The sequence below is a fragment of the Phycodurus eques genome, chromosome 6 (genome assembly GCF_024500275.1).
Source record: "Phycodurus eques isolate BA_2022a chromosome 6, UOR_Pequ_1.1, whole genome shotgun sequence".
Lineage (NCBI taxonomy): Eukaryota > Metazoa > Chordata > Actinopteri > Syngnathiformes > Syngnathidae > Phycodurus > Phycodurus eques.
The window spans coordinates 4542308-4566201 of NC_084530.1; the positions used below are offsets into that span (position 1 = coordinate 4542308).

At 42.4% G+C, this 23894-nt stretch overlaps 1 protein-coding gene across 2 annotated transcripts in view; it reads left to right on the top strand.

Annotated features, from left to right (window-relative positions):
* The window catches only part of neurl1aa (neuralized E3 ubiquitin protein ligase 1Aa), a 64629-nt gene that overhangs the window by 23908 nt on the left and 16827 nt on the right, over window positions 1–23894 (top strand). For both annotated transcript variants that reach the window (XM_061678798.1, XM_061678799.1), the window contains exon 4: window positions 17137–17859. In XM_061678798.1, the coding sequence (XP_061534782.1) occupies window positions 17137–17859 (723 nt within the window). The remainder of the gene's footprint in view (window positions 1–17136; window positions 17860–23894) is intronic.

Below are 23894 nucleotides of genomic sequence, written 5' to 3' on the forward strand. Positions count from 1 at the left end.
CTAAGAATTGGTAACTTGCATGAAGCTTGAAAGGGTTACGAATGTATCTCTACAAGTCTTGACGTTCTCCATGGTGAGACGAATAAATGGAAAAAGCTAAGCACTGTTGCTACACTGCCTATAAGATGCTGTCCTTGAAAGACGACTGCAACAGCACAGCACAGAATGCTCAATGAGGTGATTAATTAATAAAACTCCTCACGTGTCGGCCAGGCGGCACAGTGGGCGACTGGTTAGCACATCTGCCTCACAGTTCTGAGGACCTGGGTATAAATCCAGCCTCGCCTGTGTGGAGTTTGCATTTTCTCCCTGTGCTTGTGTGGGTTTTCGCTGGGTACTCTGGTTTCCTCTCACATTCCAAAAATGACTCTAAATTGTCCTTACGTGTGAACGTTTGTTTGTCCATATGTGTCCTGCATTTGGCAGGGGGCCAGTGCAGGCTGTATCCCGCCTCTCGACCAAAGTCAGCTTTGATAGGTTCCAGCACACCCCGACCCTAATGAGCATAAGCGGCATAGAAAATGGATGGGTAAAAAAACATTGCAGACAGAAAACTGAGATTTTGGCTAAAGTTTGATATGGATGAACTTGACTGGCCTGTACAATCCTGACCTCAACTCTATAGAACACTTTTGGATGAATTAGAGCGTATACTGAGAGCCATACCTTCTCGTCCAACATCAGTGTGTTACCTCACAAATGCACTTCTGGAATTATTATTATTTTTTTTTTTTAATAAATTCCCATAAACACACTCCTAAACCCTGTGGAAAGCCTTTCCAGAAGAGTTTAAGATGTTCAATTTGCAGAGGGTGGACCAATGTCATGTTGAAGCCAATGGATAAACAATGGGATGATTCAAGGCAGGTGAGCGAATCCTTTTGGCAAGATAGTGTCTGTTCCTTTTTTTATTTTTTTATATCTACCATCCTTGAAAAGGATTGCTTGCAACGATACCTTGTAACAAACAGCATGAGTATCTCAAAGGCTTTCTACCATTTGATGACGCCGAAGGGCTGAGAGCATTGTTGTTCTGAAGAGTTGTCACGAATCATACGAGTTGGGTGAGTGGAACCCCCACAGCCCCCCCACACAGTGTGTGTTTCTTGACCTGTGCTGAACCCCTAAGACTGACTCACCTAACCCCTGGGGTTTGATCAAACCCAGGTTAAGAGCCACTGCCCTGGTGGAAAAAACAACAAAACAAAACTGACATTGCTGAGCAAGGATGAAATCACAGTCCGGCCAGGAGACAAGGGAATATACACAGTAATTCCAAGGCTCGAAAATAAGCGGATTCACATCGCTACTTCGCTACGAGTCAAAACTCACATTTTGCGCCTCATATAAACACATTGAAAAGGAAAACTGAAAATCACAGATTTTTAACTTTTTCTGCTGAGTGCTAGCAGGGCGCAGTGGAGCAGGAGCAGGCTCGAGGAACTTGTTGCTCGCCAGGCCGAAGCTGGGCTTGTCTCAACCGTGTACTTCATTACCGGCTGTATCCACAAGATACCACCCCTGGCATTTATGGTCTTCCAAAAATACAGAAAGAAGTGGCTCCTCGCAGACTCATTGTCAGTAGCATAAACTATGTGACTTACAATATTGCTAAATTTGTGGCCAATATTTTAGCGCCTTTGGTTGTCAAAAAAACACATCACGTTCAAAATTCAATTGACTTTGTTGATAAGGTCAAAATAGGGCTGTGAAAAAATTTTGGTTAACTCGGCGAAGTCGACCACAAAAATTGGTCGACACAAAGATTTCTGCCTCAAGGCAATACAAAATATTAATAAATGTGTATTTGCGCCGTCCCGAAACAATTTGCGTCCACCGGAACCTTTTGACCATTGTCCATGTTTACCACTTGGACTTTTGTTGCAGATTGACACTCAGTTGGACAAGTGAAGGCGGCACGGTGGCCGACTGGTTAGAGCTTCAGCCTCACAGTTCAAACCTCGGCCCCGCCTGTGTGGAGTTTGCATGTTCTCCCCGTGCCTGCGTGGGTTTTCTCCGGGCACTCCAGTTTCCTCCCACATTCCTAAAAAACATGCATGAATTGGAGACTCTAAATTGCCCGTAGGTGTGAATGTGAGTGCAAATGGTTGTTTGTTTGTATGTGCCCTGCAATTGGCTGGCAACCAGTTCAGGGTGTACCCCACCTCCTGCCGGTTGATAGCTGGGATAGGTTCCAGCACCCCCGCGACCCTAGTGAGGAGAAGCGGCTCAGAAAATGGATGGATGGATGGATGGACAAGTGAAAAACTTTCCCAAAAACAACAGAGGAGCGTCTGTAAGTAATTTTTAAGACACTATTAGATGTGTAAAATACATAAAATATGAGTGAGCTGAATTGTAGTTAATGTTTTTTTTAAACTAAAACGGTAATTGCTAGCACACAAATGAGAATAAAATGCATTTTAGTCGTAAAAAAAAAAAAAAAAGGTGGTGTGGGGTGATGACTCAACGAAATATCTATAGGTTAACCAATTTAAAAAAAAAAATAAAAAAAAAATTTATAGTGACAGTCCTCGTCAGAAACCTAAAACTGGAAATTTAAAAACATACTTGGCTTTCAGGTGCCACCATGATCATTGTTACAGTTGCAACTGAGTGGAATACTGTATCTTAATGTCTGTCGTTTCTCATCCCAAAAGAGTGAAACTATTCTTGGTTGGGAAGTGCCTGTCCCTTAGTGGATAAATACTTGGGTCCTACACAATCCCCTCAGACTATCCAGTCATCCATCCATTTTCTGAGACACTTATCCTCACAAGGGTCGTGGGAGTGCAGGAGCCTATCCAAGCTATCTTCGGGCAGGAGGCGGGGTACACCCTGAACTGGTTGCCAGCCAATCGCAGGACACATTTAAACAAACAACCATTCGCACTCACATTCACACCTACGGGCAATTGAGAGTCTTCAATTAACCTACCATGCATGTTTTTGGGATGTGGAAGGAAACCGGAGTATCTGGAGAAAACCCACGCAGGCACGGGGAGCACAAAAACTTTCAGTCAATGATGATTTGGATATTATGAACATTGATATTGATGTTTAACTTGGCTGGACACTGCCTTCCAGATGATAACACTTGGGGGATCCTTTATTTATTTATTTATTTTTCAATCTCAGACATTTATGTTCATCCATCCATTTTCCGTACCGCTTATCCTCACGAGGGTCGCGGGCGTGTTGGAGCCGATCCCAGCTATCTTCGGGTGAGAAGTCACCAACCACTCGCAAGGCACATATAAACAAAAACCCATTCGCACTCACGTTCACACCTACGGGCAATTTTAGAGTCTTCAATTAACCTACCATGCATGTTTTGGGGATGTGGGAGGAAACCGGAGTACAGTATACACGAGAAATTACGGTATCTATTTTTTATCATTCTTGCTCAGCCCTCAGATGAGTCTGTTGGGTTCATGCATTGCCTGGGTTTCTCAATCTCTTGTTGTTGTTGCTGGTTTTATACAATATTAGCACGACGATTAGTATCTTACTGTGTTTTATGCACTTTGTAAACATGTTTTTAATGGCGTTATACAAAATAGTTTTTGTTATATTTTTGACATGTATGTAAATGTGATGCTCCAGCCTATATCACAGTCAGTCAGACAAATGTCTGACACAAAGAGCTGAACTTGACGAATCAGACAGAAAGAACAGTCGAACACAACCTTTATCACTGGGATAATACTGTTCACTTATCCCCCACCACGTCCTTGGAGGTCTTCTTTTGCCCAGGCCACAAGACTGTAACAATAATTCTTCTGACTGATGTAGCAGTGGAAGCCCGCAGACATTTAATACATTTCAGTATCTGATGCGATCACAGAAAGAAACAAATTATGGTATGATATAAAGATTTTAATATTGAAATGGTGCTTGAACATCTGGTCTTGTAGTTTTGGCCATTGCCTGTGCATGGGCTTTTGAGCTACAGTATGCTCTGGCTTTAATCCAAAATGGCTCGAGTAGCATGAAATTATCTGGCATCACAGAAGTGTTTTCATTGTGTAATTTAGCTCTTAGAGGCTTCTGGGAAAAACTTTCAGTCAATGATGATTTGGATATTATGAACATTGATATTGATGTTTAACTTGGCTGGACACTGCCTTCCAGATGATAACACTTGGGGGATCCTTTATTTATTTATTTATTTTTCAATCTCAGGCAAGTATGTTCATCCATCCATCCATTTTCCGTACCGCTTATCCTCACTAGGGTTGCGGACGTGTTGGAGCCTATCCCAGCTATCTTCGGGCGAGAGGTCACCAACCACTCGCAGGGCACATATAAACAAAAACTCATTCGCACTCACGTTCACACCTACGGGCAATTTAGAGTCTTCAATTAACCTACCATGCATGTTTTTGGGATGTGGGAGGAAACCGGAGTACCTGGAGAAAACCCACGCAGGCAGTGGGAAAACATGCAAACTCCACACAGGTGAGGCCGGATTTGAACCCAGGTCCTCAGCACTGTGAGGCAGATGTGCTAACCAGTCAACCACTGTTCCACTAATGTTAGAATGTTATGAATGTTGGAATGTTAGGTTCCAAATTAAAAACTTAAATTGTTCTTTGGCGTTAATGCGAGTATAAATTGCTGTTTCTCAATATATGCCCTGTGATTGGCTGGTGACTTGTCCAGGCTGTATCCCGCTTCTCGCCCAAAGTCAGCTAGAATAGGTACACTTGCGAGAGTGCCTATTCCAGCTAATGAAGGTAAGTGGTATGGATTGATGTCCTCACTCAAATCAGTGATCGTTTAATGGGGAGTATACATTGTATAATAGAATACGGATTTTTGGGGCTGATACCATTATTGGTAGTTAAAGAATCTCCATCCAGAAAAAAAGGTTAATACATCGGTGACATATTGACCAATGTCAATTTATTGGTGATTCACTACAATAGCCCCGATAAATCGGTCGGGCTCTTAAATAATACTCATAGTATCTGATGCTTTAATGGTCATGTTCAAAAAACATTTTATAAGCATGAAATATTGTTTGAATTAAAATGCATTTTAGTATTTTTGAAGGATCACGATTGTATCAGTCATGTGCCTGTTTCTTGAGCTTAATCAGAAGTAAAATGCAGAGAGTATGACCCGAGGCATAATTTCCAGCTTCTTTGGTGTCATTGATGAGATAAGATTGAAATCAGAGACGTGAAAATCCACCCCACACGAATTGTACATTGTATCTCACATGGATATATGATCTGCGATTGATTTACTTACTCCATACTTCTGTAGGTATGATTGATGTGGAAAATAATAATGTAGCATGTAGAGTAAATTATTTTATTTTATTATAGCCTCGCAGCACAGTGGACTACTGGTTAGAGCGTCTGCCTCACAGTTCTGAGGACTGGGGTTCAATCCCGGTCCCGCCTGTGGGGAGTTTGCTTGTTCTCCCCGTGCCTGCGTGGGTTTTCTCCGGGCACTCCGGTTTCCAACCACATCCCAAAAACATGCATGGTAGGTTAATTGACAACTCTAAGCCATAGGTGTGAATGTGAGTGAAAATGGTTGTTTGTTTATATGTGCCCTGCGATTGGCTGGCAACCAGTTCAGGGTGTACCCCGCCTCCTGCCCGATGATAGCTGGGATAGGCTCCAGCACGCCCGTGACCTTAGTGAGGAGAAGTGGCTCAGAAAATGGATGAATGGATATTATAGCCTCTGTGTGTGGCAGGCCGGGGGGCTTTGGGGGAAGAGGAGCCAGCCCAGCCCAATGTGAAACCTACACCAGAACCTCATCCAAAATAAAAACAGTGCCACCGAATAGGGGGAGAAAAAATGAAGATACCCATTAATGAATTATGAAGTGTCCTAAATCCATATTATTCACACTATAGGTGACAGAGAAGAAACACAGACAGCCACTCATCATCAGAATTTGTCATTAATGCTGCTGCAAGACAGGCCACTGAGCAATACCCGATCATTAAAATAGCTTTTAAATGATCCCTCTGCTACAGAGAAAACATGGGATGACATTCTCGCTTCTGGGCCTCGGATAGCAGCTGTCTACACTGGGCTTTAAGCAGGCCCATTTCTGAAATTTGGCTGGAGAAAATCAGGGTGATGTGAAGCTGTCCAAACAAAATTTAAATGCAAGAAAAGTTAGACCCTTCTCCTGGATTCAAGGGTTAGCTGTTTTATATGGACTCACAACACATACCAGCGACATACATGGCAGGACTTGCCATTGGAAAAGTGGCTAAGTAACTGAGTATTCCCAGCTATTATCAAGCATCAGGACTCATGCAAAATCTATCCATCCATTCATCCATTTTCAGAGCCGCTTCTCCTCACTAGGGTCGTGGGCATGCTGGAGCCTATCCCAGCTATCATCACGCAGGGGGCGGGGTACACTCTGAACTGGTTGCCAGCCAATCGCAGGGCACATACAAACAAACAACCATCCGCACTCACATTCACACCTACGGGCAATTTAGAGTTGTCAATTAACCTACCATGCATGTTTTTGGAATGTGGGAGGAAACCGGAGTGCCCGGAGAAAACCCACGCCGGCACGGGGAGAACATGCAAACTCCACACAGGCAGGGCCGGGGATTGAACCCCTGTCCTTAGAACTGTGAGGCAGACACTCTAACCTGTCGTCCACCGTGCCGCTAGTTGAAACAGCATGAAACATTAATCACATGATATGCTTTAATAATAATGCTTTGCAGTGTTAGTTGAAACAGCACGAGAGAATATTTAATAAAATGAAGCGCAGCAGGTGGACGCCTCCGGGAAGGTGGTTCTCTTCAACATTATAACAATGCGTGAAGATTTGATGGATCAAGGTGCAGCTGTCCCTGACTGTTTGTTTATACTTGTCACAAAGGTGACAGAAGAGCAACCTTATCTCTGACAGCTTGCAAGCCAGGCAAAGGACAACGCTGCTTTCAAAGCAAATGGCATTTGTCTTGTTTTATTACGGTTCTTTCCTTGTTTCCATTTAAGAATGGGATCATTGACATTTGGACTAAACAAGTTGATCTGCTGCTGGCCTGTATGGAAATGTGATGCTCCAGCCTATATCACAGCCAGTCAGACAAATGTCTGACACAAAGAGCTGAACTTGACGAATCAGACAGAAAGAACAGTCGAACACAACCTTTATCACTGGGATAATACTGTTCACTTATCCCCCACCACGTCCTTGGAGGTCTTCTTTTGCCCAAGCCACAAGACTGTAACAATAATTCTTCTGACTGATGTAGCAGTGGAAGTCCGCAGACATTTAATACATTTCAGTATCTGATGCGATCGCAGAAAGAAACAAATTATGGTATGATATAAAGATTTTAATATTGAAATGGTGCTTGAACATCTGGTCTTGTAGTTTTGGCCATTGCCTGTGCATGGGCTTTTGAGCTACAGTATGCTCTGGCTTTAATCCAAAATGGCTCGAGTAGCATGAAATTATCTGGCATCACAGAAGTGTTTTCATTGTGTAATTTAGCTCTTAGAGGCTTCTGGGAAAAACTTTCAGTCAATGATGATTTGGATATTATGAATATTGATGTTTAACTTGGCTGGACACCGCCTTCCAGATAATAACACATAAGGGATCCTTTTTTTTTTTTTTTTTTTTTTTCTTCCCCCAATCTCAGACTAGTATGTTCATCCATCCATTTTCCGTACCGCTTATCCTCACTAGGGTCGCGGGCGGGTTGGAGACCTTGATATTGATGTTTAACTTGGCTTTCAGATACCAACACTTGGGGGATCCTTTATTTATTTATTTATTTTTCAATCTCAGACAAGTATGATCATCCATCCATTTTCCATACCGCTTATCCTCACTAGGGTCGCGGGCGTGTTGGAGCCTATCCCAGCTATCTTTGGGCGAGAGGTCACCAACCACTCGCAGGGCACATATAAACAAAAACCCATTCGCACTCACGTTCACACCTACGGGCAATTTAGAGTCTTCAATTAATCTACCATGCATGTTTTTGGAATTAGGAAGACAAAGGCAGAACAGAGAACCATCTGATGGAAGCTGAGACAGGACGAGTGTTGTTCAGCTTTTCTGGAAGAGGTGAGACAGGCGCTCGGTGGACAGGAGGAGCTTCCAGAAGACTGGACAACTGAAGCCAAGGTGATCCGAGAGGCAGGCAGGAGAGTACTTGGTGTATCTTCTGGCAGGAAAGGAGAGGAGGAGACTTGGTGGTGGAACCTCGCAGTACAGGAAATCATACAAGGAAAAAGGATAGCTCAGAAGAAGTGGGACACTGAGAGGACCGAGGAGAGGCGAAAGGAATATATTGAGATGCAACATACGGCAAAGGTCGAGGTGGCAAATGCCAAACAAGAGGCACATGATGACATGTATGGCAGGTTGGACACTAAAGAAGGAGAAAAGGATCTATCCAGGCTGGCCAGACAGAGGGACAGAGATGGGAAGGATGTGCAGCAGGTTAGGGCGATTAAGGATAGAGATGGAAATATGTTTACTGGTGCCAGTTGTGTGCTAGATAGATGGAAAGAATACTTCGAGGAGTTGATGAATGAGGAAAATGAGAGAGAGAAGAGAGAGTAGAAGAGGCAAGTGTGGTGGACCAGGAAGTGGCAATGATTAGTAAGGGGGAAATTAGAAAGGTATTAAAGAGGATGAAAAATGGAAAGGCAGTTGGTCCTGATGACATTCCTGTGGAGGTATGGAAGCATCTAGGAGAGGTGGCTGTGGAGCTTTTGACCAACTTGTTCAATAGAATTGTAACGCATTAGAAGATGCCTGAGGAATGGAGAAAAAGTGTGCTGTTGCCCATTTTTATGAACAACGGTGATGTGCAGAGCTGTGGGAACTATAGAGGAATAAAGTTGATGAGCCACACATTGAAGTTATGGGAAAGAGTAGTGGAGGCTACACTCAGGACAGAAGTGAGTATTTGCGAGCAACAGTATGGTTTCATGCCTAGAAAGAGTACCACAGATGCATTATTTGCCTTGAGGATGTTGATGGAAAAGTACAGAGAAGGTCAGAAGGAGCTACATTGTGTCTTTGTAGATCTAGAGAAAGCCTATGACAGAGTGGCCAGAGAGGAACTGTGGTACTGCATGCGGAAGTCTGGAGTGGCAGAGAAGTATGTTAGAATAATACAGGACATGTACGAGGGCAGCAGAACAGTGGTGAGGTGGACTGTAGGTGTGAGAGACGAATTTAAGATGGAGGTGGGACTGCATCAGGGATCACCCCTGACCCCCTTCCTGTTTGCAGTGGTGATGGATAGGACCATAATGTTTGCAGATGACATTGTGATCTTCAGTGAAAGCAGGGAGCAGGTGGAGGAACAGTTAGAAAGATGGAGGCATGCACCGGAAAGCAGAGGAATGTGGAATAGTGCGCAGTATACAGTATGACAGTTCTGGATCGGGTGATTCGAAAGTAAAATAATTGTTTTATGTGTTTTGGCATCTCAATTGAGTACACATTTCTGTATATTTTCCTGGATACTCCAGAATGCTAATTTCCTATTCAAATTAACATCTTCAATAAACATTTGCAAATGCCTCACACAGAGTCGCTGACTCTATGCATGATGGTGATTAGGGATGCACCAATACCAGTATTGGTATCAGTGCTGATACTATACTTCTGTACTCATACTTGGACTGGAAAAAATGGTCACATACTACACACAGAATAGTACCGACTGCAAATTATGCTTCACAAACTCGATAATGAACCACACTCGGGCGCATCAAGCACCAGGTTCCTCGAGTTCCGTCGCCTACGCAGCTCCTCGCTGCTCTGCTCCAGCCGAGCCCGCAGCATTCAACTCACGAAGCCAAGGCAGAGAAAGCCAGGCAGGCGACATGCTGCAGCGTGGCACGTAGAGTAAAGAGAAGAGAGAGTGTGATAAAGTATCACTTCAATCTGGTCTCACAGTTTAATGTAATAACTTGTGATATTCTCACGAGGCAGGCTTTAATTTCTTTTTACTCACATTGTAGTTAACACACAGAGGTAACATGGATTTGTACCATACTCTACAGGCCTCTTTGTAAAGTTAAATCCCTAATCTTTATATCACTTTAACCTTTGGAGAAAACATCTTTGGGTCAAGGCGAGAGGAAAAGGTGCTCCTTTTCTAACATAGCAAAAGAGCGTGGTTTCAAATAAATTCAACCTCACTTTCCCGAACAGACACCGCTACAGTATCACCGGTGGCCTTTTGCTTTAAATATCACTGCCATTTAGGATAATAGACATATCTATTTTCTCTGTCTTCCTTTTCTAAAGGTTGGTCAGGAGGAACCTATGCTAAAAAGCTGGGTTCAAGGTTGCATTGAGGCACCTTTCCTAAGCATTTTTAGATTTCAAACAATGTTTCCTCCAAGCACTTCCGCGTCATCTCGCTTGCATAGGAAAGGAAATTTCCTGAGCAAAAAACAGAATCTGTAGAATTCTGTCTCTTATTTCTTCTATTTACTATTTGTATTCGTTATTTTTCTTGCAAACTGTAATACTGTAATAAAACTGAGACACCATATAACTGAAATACCTTGTGACAGGCAACATTTAAGAACCTTAAAAGAAACATGTTAAAATGTGAGTAATGGCAACTTGTTACTCTAGATTCTATTTGAGTGAAGTTTATGCCATAGTCAAGAAAAGCTTGTTTTGTGCTTTTGAACAATATTTGATTAAAATACATTTAATCAGTTACAACATGTAATGGCATTATAAAGACAGTATTGGTTCTTGGTTTCAGCGAGTGGCCTACTCAAATGTAGGGACTCTCTCTCTGAAAAAGTGGTATCGGCGCATCGTCTCTTTTTTGTTTTCTTTCTGTGCTTCCGCACAAAAATAAAACAAGGGGGCTTTCATCTAAGTACCCAATGATGGAGGTTATTTTTGCTAAGGTCTTAACATTAAATTGGCAAAGAAGTATGAGCATGCTCAATTCTGCTGATGACCAAAGGGACCGAGAATTTTGTCATGCGCTTCGTTATGCCCATGTGTCAGGAGCCTGATGCTCAAAAGCCTACGGTTCAAAGCCTTCTAGCCTGATGATGGAATGGGGACTTGGCCTTTGCCAAGAATAAAGAACATTGCAAGCATCGAGGACAAATCCCCCTCTGACTATATCCCTCTCTCTGAGTTCCTCTCCTCTGTCATTTTATATCACAGTCACTCATTTGTGGGTCATTACAGTATTTGGGAGCTTAATGCCTAGCCTGGTACATGGACTAAATGTACTTCTGTCACCTTCCCATGAAATACTGCGGAGAGCCAAAAACTTCATTCTGATCTATATTGCCCGTCGTCTCTTAGCTGAAAAAATCTGGGGCATTTCCTTCACATTTGCTCTCTGTTTTTGTATAACATGTCCTTACCTTTTTTAACATATCCCAATATCCCACTTTGCATTTTAACTTCTCCAGCTCATTCTTCACCTTTGCGGACATCAGATGATACCCTCCTGAGATTCTGGATAAAGATAACCCCATTGTCTATGTGTGCATATGTGCGTGCGCGCATGACCCAGTAAATCCTCTCTCCCACCCAGCTTCAATACTGGCTCACACTCCTGGCACGTTTCGTCTGCCCTGGCTCGCAGATCTACTAAGCCAACCTCCCTCTCTCCACCTCCCCATGCACTGCATTTGCTTGCCATTCCCTAATCAAAAACATTTACTGTGTGAGCCAAAATCAGTGTGGGCCAAAATAGACATGCTGCATTTCTCCTTCATCAACCACGGACGGCCCTTGTCTGTGTCGTGCTTACAATGGATTAGCCTGCCAGGTGGGTTATTATTCTAATCAAAAAGGCTCCGCTGAAAAAAATCACAAGCCAAATGGGTATTAATGTTTTTTCCAAAGACAGGGTTTACTTGTTGCTAAAAAAATCCCCTGCTTCAATCAATGAGTAATTCAGTTTAATTCATTCCATAGTGATGAATTAGGTGGTAGCGTTCCACTTTCACCCCAAATCCATCATGGTACTTACAAGTTGCACAATTCTGGCTTGAGTTCCAATCGGAACTCTGTGATTGGTGGATATAAAATGCGCCAATGGGACAAAGTGATTGTACCAGCTAAAAACGCAGGTGCACCACCATTGATGGGCAGCAGCTGGTGAACCCACAAAAGAACAAAACTAACACACATACAGTTGTGCTCACCATTATTGGCAAGTTCTAAGTACTAAATGTGGAATACCTCCTGAAGAAAATGAATCAAGTGAAATAACATTTTCTATAAATAACTTGCATTTGATACAAAAGAGCAAATGATAAATAACATTTTATGGACAATGGCATAGGCACGGTGGATGACTGGTTAGCACATCTGCCTCACAGTTCTGAGGACCGGGCTTCAAATCCCAGCCCCGCCTGTGTCTTACCCAGTACAAGACAACTTTGAGGCAAAGATTATGGGACCCGCAGCTAGACAAAGACCCAAAGCACACGTCTACAAGGACACAGGAATGGTAGTAAAGGGAAAAAATGCAGCAACGGCCAGCCATGAGTCCTGATCTTAATCCAAATGAAAATCTTTGGGGGAGCTGAAATCTTCCATTGGGGAAAAGAACCCTGCAAATATTCAATAACTTGAACAAATTGCAAGGGAAAAATGGGGGAAAATACCACCTGAGAAGTGCAAAAATCTTATGGATGGATACAAGAAACGTTTGGAGGCTGTAATCGCTGCCAAAGTGTGTGCAACCAAATATTAAGGAGGGCTGCCAATTTTGCTGCACAGGCTGTTTTCAGTTTTTTTTCCCCTTTGAAATTACAATATCTAAGTTGAAAATAATTTTCTTGGTTAAATTATTTTGGACCTCCAATTAAAAGACCGCTCCATCCATCCATGCATCCATCCATCTATCCATGTTCCGTACTGCTTATCTTCACTAGCGTCGTGGGCTTTGGAAGTGGAGGGTCACGTTCTGAGTACTGCTGTGGACTAATGTAAAATAGCAACTAAAAATGCTAGGCTGCTTCCTGACTACACTGTACTGTCGTGGTACCCTTGTGCAAGCCGCTGCCCCTAGCTCAAGAGGTGCAGCACACTTTATTGCACTCCTTTCACTCTGACATCTCTTCATGCCTTCCTGCATGTGTGTGATGTGGTTCCGTGTGTGGTGTGGAATACAAATATACAGCAGAGCGTGAGTTAAATTTCCCCTCGAGGGATCACAATCAGTATCATAAAATGACAATAAAATGAAAATGAAATGAACATAACCAAAATAGTTTCTTCCTTCAAGATGCTTTGCCAAGACTTTCACTGCAGCCACATTCAGTTGTGCTTGAATGTGGGTTTTTGTGCCTTCAGTTTGGTCTTAACTCAAAAGTGAGTTGAGTTCAGACTGTCTAAAGATGTCTTTGCCTTCAAAAACTCTTGAGTTGCTTTTCACAGTAAAATGAAGTGGATGTGGTAGCACCCTTTCCTTAAATATAGTAATCGTTAACAACATCTAAATATTAACAACAACTAGTCATAATAATTATCATTTAAGTACAGGAAAGCAAGATAAAACTAATCAGATTGAAGCCAAAGCCAACTTGTACCAAGATGATTGGATGAGATAAACGTGTGGGTAAAGGAACAGCTCATGCCACATCATGTATCAAATATGAAGACAGGGTTATGGGTATGTATAGCAATGGAACATTGGGGTTTATTGTTGTTTCCTATTGTCTACTATTCTCTACTGTGACTGCAGACAGAAATAACAATCTGCTCACATTCATCCAAATGGCATAAAACTAATCGAATGGAACGTCACAGTGCAGATGGATACTGATAACAATTGTGTGGAAACTCAAGATTTTCCGAAGGCAAATAAATTTAATATTCTTCAAGTGCCAAGTAAAAGCTGCTTCCTAATTTCAAATCAATTTAAAAAATGATCAGACAAAATACGGGCGTTGTCCAAATACTGCAATTGATAGAGACGGTTCTTTTTTAATGGGAATCAATTCGCTATGTGAGCGTGAGTTCACAGATGGTTATTTGAGTTTTGTCAGTGGTAGATGCACTCAAGAGTGAGATGATTTGCAGCTCTTCGGAAAGCTTTCTCTCAACAATTTTCAACATGAATCCACATGTAGACATCTTATTCTGCCTGGCTTTCACGCCTCTTTATGTTCTCTTTTCATCCACTACCTATCCTGGAAGAAAAGTGTGTAATCCAATTCAGAATGTGGTAATGGTCAACCAAGAAGTGTCAGCAGAAAATGTCTTGGAATTTAAATCCTCTACTTGTTTTGATGACATCCACTGACGTGCTGAAAATCTGGATTAAAGGGGGGTTTGCAGTGTTAAAACTGTGAGCAAGATTTGAATCTAGCCTCACTTCACTAACCGCCTGTCCCTCCCCCTTTAAACCGCTGTCCATACATACTCTGTAAACAAGCCAATGTTAGCCACGGCTGCTAGGTTGGTAGCATGACTTATACATAATGGAGCATTACTATAACACGAAATGCTAGCAGTTTGATGTTTTATTTTTTTGGAATATACAAGCAATTACAAATCAAAAAGTGGATAAACTTACCTGTCGAGCAGAAATGTTTCTAATTTCGCATTGCTTATGAATCCTCTCAGCTGCCTGAGTTCCCTCCTAAATGGCAACTCCCACGTCCAACCTTGATTTGTCTCAGGATCTCTCCAATTCGTTTTTCTTTTTTTTTTTTTTTTGCTGCTTCGTCACTGTGCTTCTGTATGCGAATATCATGCTCAGTTGTTGGTAAACGAGGAATGTGATTTTTTTCATTTTCCGGAGGTGGATATTCAACCATGGATTCAGCAAAGGTCCTATGGCCTAAGGTAACAGGTCAGCGCCAGGCTGTGGGGGTGTGCTCACGATGAGCGTGTCCGCGAGTGCACAGTAACGGAAAGCTGGTTGGTTACCCCTTCTGTCTGTGATTGGTTGTTTTTTTTCGCAGGTGCAGTGGTTTCTTAAAAATCAAATTAAAGGCACAAGATGGAGCCAGAGATTTTGTCAGATTATTTTACTAACGTACTACTGTCAGTTCATACTGACAGTAGTACATTAGTAAAATAGTGACAATGGAAAAAAAAGTTATTTTTATTTGAAAATTGCAAGTTTCCCTTTAAGTTGAAGTCGAAACCTTATTCTTTTACCTTTTAAAGAGCCTGATTGGCTTTGTGAATGCTGAAATGGAACATCTAAAACTGAGAGATTCAGCATTTCATTTTCATCTTGGTCGCCCTATGTTTTCTGGTTGTCTTAATTCATAGTTTGCGCTCTTTGTGACATATTTTGCAGATGCCGCCTACACCTATGGGGTGAAAAGGATAGCAGAAAACAATAAAACACTAGATAAAATGTGACCTGCCTGAGCAGTAGCGTGGTTGATTAATAGTCAACCAACCAAATCATAGTCCTCTAAAAGTCCTCTCTAAAAATTTAATGAACACTCTTGTAAGGTTTTTCTTTATTAAACATTAATCACAAGGGAGTGTGCATGGGATTAGGAGATGTTCTGCCAGAGCAATTGGAAGCAGCATCTGCAATCACTGGACCATTTATTAGGCACACCTAAGTCAAATGAGCTCCAATGCAAGAGTTGTATGAAGAACAAAACAGACTTCAGACAAATGTATTATTGTTCACATTTGGTATTGTCAATTCCCTTTGTTATACTGGCCTTTAATATTGGTGGTATTTAGTCCTGTCACGAGAACAATTTAAGACAATATATTTGTCCAAAAAATATCATGATAAACGATAATAGTTGTTTTTTTAATGCCTCTAAAATCATGAAAAATAAGGCCCACCCTTATTATTATTTATTTTCTTGCTTTTAAATCAGTGTTGTTGTTATTGTTATGATGATTTTCTTTCTTGTTCCTCTATTAAATTGTTCTTTTTTACTCTGTGATATGGGTCGCCCTGGGTCTGAAATAAAGAGCTGCAAGACTAGCCTGGTTTACATCGAGGTTTCTATTCCGATTATGAATCGGTTTAGAAGCCCAAACTGAATGAAAATGCTCCATGTGAAAACCTCAATCGGAATAAACAGGCTGAATCTGAATGGAGTGTCATTCGGTTTCACAGGGGTGCAATATTCCTTTTGCAAAACTGTTCAGAAGTAAATTTTTGCCATTCGGTATAGACCGGGAAAAGCTCTGTCTGCGCATGCTTCATCTCGACATAAGTGAGAGGTGAAGTCATTGTTTATGCGCGGTGTAAATAAACATGCCACTTGTATCTTTTCCAGCTAAAATATTTCCATTCAGCAATTACATTCCATATTATTTCAATGTCCCATACGGCTGTGGCATTATTGGGTTGGTGTGTTTTCCTGACTGCTGTGTACAGGCGAGTGGCGTGCCCCACAATTCTGGTAATTGAGGCCAAGAGCTTTATCTGGAGTCAGACTCTTAGGTTCGGGTCAGATAAAGGCACCCAGACCCGACCAGTACTGAGAGACTCTCCAGAGACAGACATAGGCCTTCTGCCTTCTTTTCTTCCCTCAATTGCTCTCAAAATCTTCTGCTTAGGGTGGAAGAAGAGCTCAGCCCTTTCGGCACATAAACCAGTCTTACTCTGTATAATAGGCTAATTTTAACTCCACCCCTGGGCAGGAGGTAGAGAAGGGCACATACAGAGTTGTTATTTTGAGCAATCATGTCACGTTATAGGATGAGCAACTTTATCAGTGCTGGAGTCGTGCTTGCGTGTGCCTATGTTCTTTGCCACACCATTTGATAAAGAATTGGGCTTTGTATTTTGACTAGTACACGCATGTATACCCACTCACAAGAATGGCATGGCTATATATTTTATATAACAGCAGAAGATATAATGAGTTAGCACTACTAAAGCTGAATCTTATTTATACAAGTGTCCATTTTCTATGCCGCTTGTAATCAGTAGGGTCGCTGGTGAGTTATCCCAGCTGACTGTGGGCAAGAGAAGGGGTACACCTTGAACTGGTTGCCTGTCAACCGCAGTGCACTTATTGACAAATTTTAACTATGTTCAAAGGTACTTGTGACACTAGTGTTGCACTCTTTATAATCTTGGATTTAGCTAACCATAAACTCAATTGCTGAACAAAAACATTACAAGACTGCAATTTTTATAATTTGCTTTTTCACATCTTTTTTCAGACAGTGAGATTGTTCCTCCTGACTGCCTGCGCCCACGCTCTTTCACAACAGTGCGCTCCTCCTCTCTCCGCCGTGAGGCAGATGACTCCCGTCTCTCTGTTAGCCTGTGTGACCTCAACCTTCAGCAGGAGGATGGAGGCAACTCCCACAATCACTCACACCATCAAACGCTCCACCTGGCCTCAGCCTCCTCTGTCTGTCCCATACCCCAGAACTCCCTCAACTCACAGCAATCATCTCTTCTGCCGTCAGTCCTGGAGAATGATCTCCACTTCCACCAGTTGCGTGGGGCCCATATTAAGACACTAGATGAACAGACTGTGGCGAGATCGGCGCATTCACGTGAGGAGCGCACTTTGGTTTTTACCAGCCGACCCTTACGAACTGGAGAGTGTGTGTTTATCAAAGTCACCAAGTCCAGTCCAGCCCGCTCTGGCTCCTTGTCCTATGGAGTGACATCATGTGACCCGGCTGTGCTGCGCCCCAGTGACCTGCCATATAATCCAGAGGCTCTAGTCGACAGAAAGGAGTTTTGGGCAGTGTGTCGAGTGCCCACGCCTCTACAATGCAGTGATATCCTAGGTTTCTTGGTCAACCAAGAAGGGGAGATCATCTTAAGCCACAATGGCACCAATGTTGGCATGCAAGTATGTGTGGACAACTCGCGCCCACTCTGGATGTTCTTTGGCCTGCATGGTGCTGTCACTCAGCTGAGAATTCTGGGTAAGCAGGAACCTCATGCAATCACATTCAACACAAACATGGGTAGACAGTGATTATAATGTTCTGCACAGTCGTAGTTCACGATTCACAAATTCACTGATTTACATTTTTTTCCCCTCCTGTTGAACCTATCAGCAATTATTGTCTGAATAACTCAGCTATTCATGTTTACTGTATTTATAAAGCCCAACCTAAGGGCTGGAGGGCATATGTGTTCTTTAGCTTCATGCTTTAACTTACGAAAAATGCTCCACTTAAATTAAGAGCGATCTGTGTTGGAGAAAACATTACCCTTTGTCCATGATGTGCCCGGGGATAGAATATTGATATTTATTTGGCCATGCTTTCCATTTGTTTGAGCTCCAAACTTATGCATCTTTTATTTACTCCCCTAAGTTTGCATTGATTTGGTCCTAAGTGTAACAGTGACAGTATACCAATACAGACAAACTTAATGACCAGCACCTATGGGGAAAATACTTTGTAATTTGGAAGAGAAGACAGAACTTCTCTGCACACATTTATGTATTTGGGGAGAAGGTATATGCTTTGTCAAGGCTCACAAAGATGTAAAACAGGAAGCAAGCGCGCAAAGGTGACAAGCAGCTGTTGAAGGGAGGGCTGTAACCTGCATACAGCCACGGAATGATGTCTCAACTTTGCCTGTGGAGACAACAAATTGATGGATAACTAGTTTTGAAATCAGAAATCAAGGATAATAATTTGTTCAACTATTGTTCAAATAACTGTAAAAGGGACTTTGAGGCAAAACATGCTTACAATAGTTAATTACTATTTATTACTTATGAATATTATACAAAAATTTGGAACAGATTTTAGCAAGAATCATGGAAGTTGAAACACATGATTTGCTTTTGCGGGCCACATAAAATGATGTGGCGGGCCGGATCTGGTCCCTGGGCCTTGAGTTTGACACAGGTGCCCTATAGTATTGGCTATCGTAAAAGCAAACAAATACAATGGACGGACATTGAGAAGTTCTGTTGTGGTGTAATGCTGACTATTGTGTCTTCTACTGTAAAGAAGCAATTAGTTAAAAATCAAGATAAATATCGCTGGACATTTAAAAGTATTTGTTTAAGTGTTTATCTCTTAAAAAAAAAGATATTGAATACATAGTGTGTAACAGCAGTGGAAAGGGGAGTTGACCAGTTATAACACCCGATAAGGATTTCAGAATAAATGAATAGTCGGCCGATTCATTCAAAAATATATATCTTCTTTTCCTTCCGGATTGTCCCATTAGGGGTTGCCACAGCGTGTCGTCCTTTTCCATGGAAGCCTATCACCTGCATCCTCTTCTCGAAAACCAACTTCCCTCATTACATCTACCAACCTTCTCTTTGTTCTTCCTCGAGTTCTCTTGCCCGGCAATTCCATCCTCATCATCCTTCTACCAATCTACTCACTATCTTGCCTCTGGATGTGTCCAAACCATTGAAGACTGCTCTCTCTAACTTTTGTATCCAAAACATCTAACCTTGGCCGTCCCTCTGATGAGCTCATTTCTAATCGTATGCAACCTGGTCACTCCTAGAGAGTACCTCAACATCTTTATTTCTGCCACCTCCAGCTCTGCTTACTGTTGTCTCTTCAGCGCCACTGTCTCTAATCCGTACATCATGGCTGGCATCACCACTGTCTGATAAACTGTGCCCTTCATCCTAGCAGAGACTCTTCTGTCACATAATACACCTGACACCTTCATCCACCTGTTTCAACCTGCTTGGACCTGTTTCTTCACTTCCTTACCACACTCACCATTGCTCTGGACTGTTGACCCCAAGTATTTAAAGTCCTCCACCCTTGATATTTCTTCTCCCTGTTGCCGCACTCTTCCCCCTCCACCTCTCATTCATGCACATATACAGTATTCTTACTTCCGCTAATCTTCATTCCCCTCCTTTCCAGTGCATGCCTCCACCTTTCTAACAGTTCCTCCACCAGCTCCATGGTCTCACTGCTGATCACAATGTTATCTGCGACCATCATGGTCCATGGGGATTCCAGCCTCACCTGTCAGCCTTTCCATCACCACTGCAAACAGGAAGGGGCTTTGGGCTCATCCCTGATGCAGTCCCACCTCCACTCTAAACTCCTCTGTCATACGTACAGCATACCTCACTGCTGTTCTCCTGCCCTCATACATGTCCTGGACTATTCTAACATATTTCTCTGCCCCTCCAGACTTCCACATGCAGTACCACAGTTCCTCTCTGGCTCCTCTGTCATAGGCTTTCGCTAGATCTACAAAGACACAATGTAGCTCCTTCTGACCTTCTCTGTACTTATCCAACAACCTCAAGGCAAATTATGTATGTGGTACTCTTTCTAGGAATGAAACCATATTGTTGATCACAAATACTCACTTCTGTCCTGAGTCTAGCTTCCACTACTCTTTGCCATAATTTTATTTTGTGACTCATTAACTTTATTCCTCTATAGTTCCCACAGCTCTGCACGTCACCCTTGTTAAACCCTTAAAAATGGGTACCAGTACACTTTTCCTCCATTCCTCAGGCATCTTCTCACCCGCAAGCATTCTGTTGAATAAACTGGTCAAAAATTCCATAGCCCTCTCCTCCTAGATGCTTCCATACGTATATCATCAGGACCAACTGCTTTTCCATTTTTCATCCTCTTTAGTGTCTAACCTTACGAATCATTGCTACTTCCTGTTCCACCACACTTGCCTCTTCTACTCTTCTTTCTCTCATATTACCTCATTCATCAACTCCTCAAAGTATTCTTTCCATCTACCCAGCACACTACTTGCACCAGTCAACACATTTCCATCTCTATCCTTAATCACCCTAAACCGCTGCACATGCTTCCCATCTTGACCCTCTGGCTGGCCGACCTGTATAGATCTTTTTCTCCTTCTTTAGTGTCCAACCTTGGATACATGCCATCATATGCCTATGTCACATCTCCATGTATTCCTTTCGCCTCTCTCTGTTAAATGCAGAGAACAAATTTCGTGTGCATGCATGCATGTTCATGACGATAAAAGGTGATTCTTCTTCTTCTTCTCTCCTCAGTCGTCTCAGTGTCCCACTTCTTCTTAGCTAAACTCTTGTATGATTTCCTCTCCTTTGAGGTTCCACCACCAAGTCTCCTTCTTCCCTTTCTACTCGAACATACACCAAGTACTCTCCTGCCTGTCTCTCTGATCACTTCGTCTGTAGTGGTCAGTCTTCTGGAAGCTCCTCCTGTCCACCGAGAACCTGTCTCAGCTCTTCTCGAAAAGCCACACAACACTGTTCCTTTCTCATTTTCCACCACGTCTCTCTGCTCGTCCTTTGTCTTCTTAATCTTCCTCTCCACCACCAGAGTCATTTTACACACCACCATCCTATGCTGTCTAGCCACTCTCTCCCCTACCACTACCGTAGAGCCAGTAACCTGCTTCAGATTACATCGTCTGCACAAGATGTAATCCACCCGTGTGCTTCTACCTCCGCTCTTGTTGGTCACCCTATGTTACTGCCTCTTCTGGAAGAAAGTGTACACTACAGACATTTCTATCCTTTTTGCAAAGTCTACCACCATCTGTCCCTCCAAGTTTCCTTCCTGGATGCCAAACTTATCCATCACTTCACATCACCCCTGTTTCCTTCACCATGTCCATTACAATCTGCACCAATCACGACTCTCTGTCTCTCTCTCTCTGTCTGGGATTCTCAGAACTACGTTGTCAAGCTCCTTCCAGAATTTCTCTTTCACCTCTCGGTCACATCCTACCTGTGGGCCACGAATCACATTGTACATAACAGCCTCAATTTCAAGTTTCAGCCTCATCACTCGATCTGATACTCTTTACACCTCCAAGACATTCTGAGCTAACGCTTCCTTTCAAATAATCCCTACTCCATTTCTCTTCCCATCTCCACCATGGTAAAATAATTTGAACCCTGCCCCTAAACCTCGAGCCTTACTGCCTTTCCACCTGCTCTCCTGGATGATCAACCTTAATCATAATCATCATGTCAACCAACTCCCAAGCTTTTCCTGTCATAGTTCCAACATTCAAAGTCCCCACATTCAGTTCTAAGCTCTGCTTCCCTCTTCTCATTCTGCCTCAGAACCCGCTTTCCATCTCTCCTTTGTCTTCGACCCACAGTAGCGGAATTTCCACCGCCGCCCTGTAGGTTAACGTTGCTGGTGGCGGACTTTGTGAATCAAATTACTTGTTTTTTGATCATTTAATGCTTACAACAATAAAGATATGAATTACAGGCACAACATTTGACTGTTTTTTAATACTTTGTTCATCAGTATTTAACAACGTCGAGAGAAATCGGAAATCAAAATTGTTTTGCTGATTTTATTCCAATTTCTATCTTTGTCTGATGTTGTAATGTGTTTATGTTTTAAAAAAAGAAAATAATCGGAAAAAAATCAGATGAGTTTTACCAATTTCAAGAGCTATGGGTCAGGCCCTAGTTATAACTTCCTCTTATAAAACATCTCATGATCTTTCACCAGTCCATCTAACTATCCACTGCATGATGTAAAATGATATTCACCCCAAGCTAATATTCTCCATAGTTGAGAAAGAAAAAATGTTGGCACAACACCAAATCAGAAACAGAAGAATAATAGAACAGGTCTCCTTACCAGCTTTCAAAATCAAGTCATGTACTGTAATCTTTCTACATTCTTTACATTCCAGCATGTAACTTATCTCATCTGATGCTGATTTATTGTCTTGTGTTGACAGGAGAGCAATCAAGATTTCAATTTGAATTTAAGTTAGAGTGAGGTCTGTCAAAACATGCAAGCTTGGGTCCCTCTTTGGGTTTCTGCAACATAAAATGTTTATTACAAAGACAAAGTAAAGTCATGTACCGTATTTTCACGACCATAAGGTGCACCATATTAAAAGGCGCAGTCTCAGTTACGGGGTCTATTTCTGTATTTAACACATACATAAGGCACACCGTATTATTGGGCGTAGGCATGGTAAAACATACGCTCGCTTAAAACATACGGTAGCATGCATGCACGCTAAAAAAATTTTTTTAAAAAGGCAGCGGGAGTAAAACTGAGTTCGGTTGTACTTTATTGAAATATTTAACAATGTACTCACGTTATTTTTTGATCAATCCTCATCCACAAATCCACCAAAGTCCTCATCTTCTGTATCCGAAATGAACAGCTGGGCAAGTTCTCCATCAAACACAGCAGGTTCGAGACAGTCTTGTTGCCGTGCGAAAGCTCGAACAACAGTGCAAGCAGACACGTAAGTCCCAGCATCCACAATGCATTCACAAATTGTGGCGTAACCCACCCGGCTTTGCCTCCTAGTCTTAGTAAAACTGTGTTCGCTGTCATCCATGGCTCCCACGCTTCTCACTTCACTTTGAACGCCCTGTGTACAAGGATGTCCAGCGGTTCGTCAAGCCTCCCGGAATGATAGCAAGCCCTGAGTTATTGCACTCAGTCGAATGGTGACTTGAGACGCTTCTCCCGGCTGTTCTTTGCGCATTAATCCATTGCTCGAGTTGGTTTTCCAACTGGGCCACCTCACCTTGTTTCCGCGTTTTTTGTTTCTTTTTTTTTTTTTTTTTTCCTCAGCTTCATCTTCTTGACTTGGCGAAGCTCATTTTCCTGCTTCCTCCACTTGCGAACCATGGAGTCATTGATCTTGAATTCTCTCGCGGCTGCTCGATTCCCATGTTCTTCTGCGTAACTGATAGCTTGCAGTTTAAATTGTTCTTCGTAAGCGTGTCACATCTTAGGTGACTTTTTTGGGGGTCCTTAGCCAAACCGATGTTGTTTTGCACAATGCACACCCTGGAAATGCTCCCAGTCAGTCAAGCGGTAAAAAATAAATAAATAATTAAAACACCCTGGCACTATAACCTACTGGGGGCGTGGCCTTCCCGTGTCCTCAGCCACGTCCGCTTTTCCTCTGTGTAAGCAGCGTGTCGGCAGGAAATGCAAAAAAAATTAAAATACTAAAAAAAAAAATTTAAAAAAAAGGCAACACTCTTCCATTTTGGAGAAAA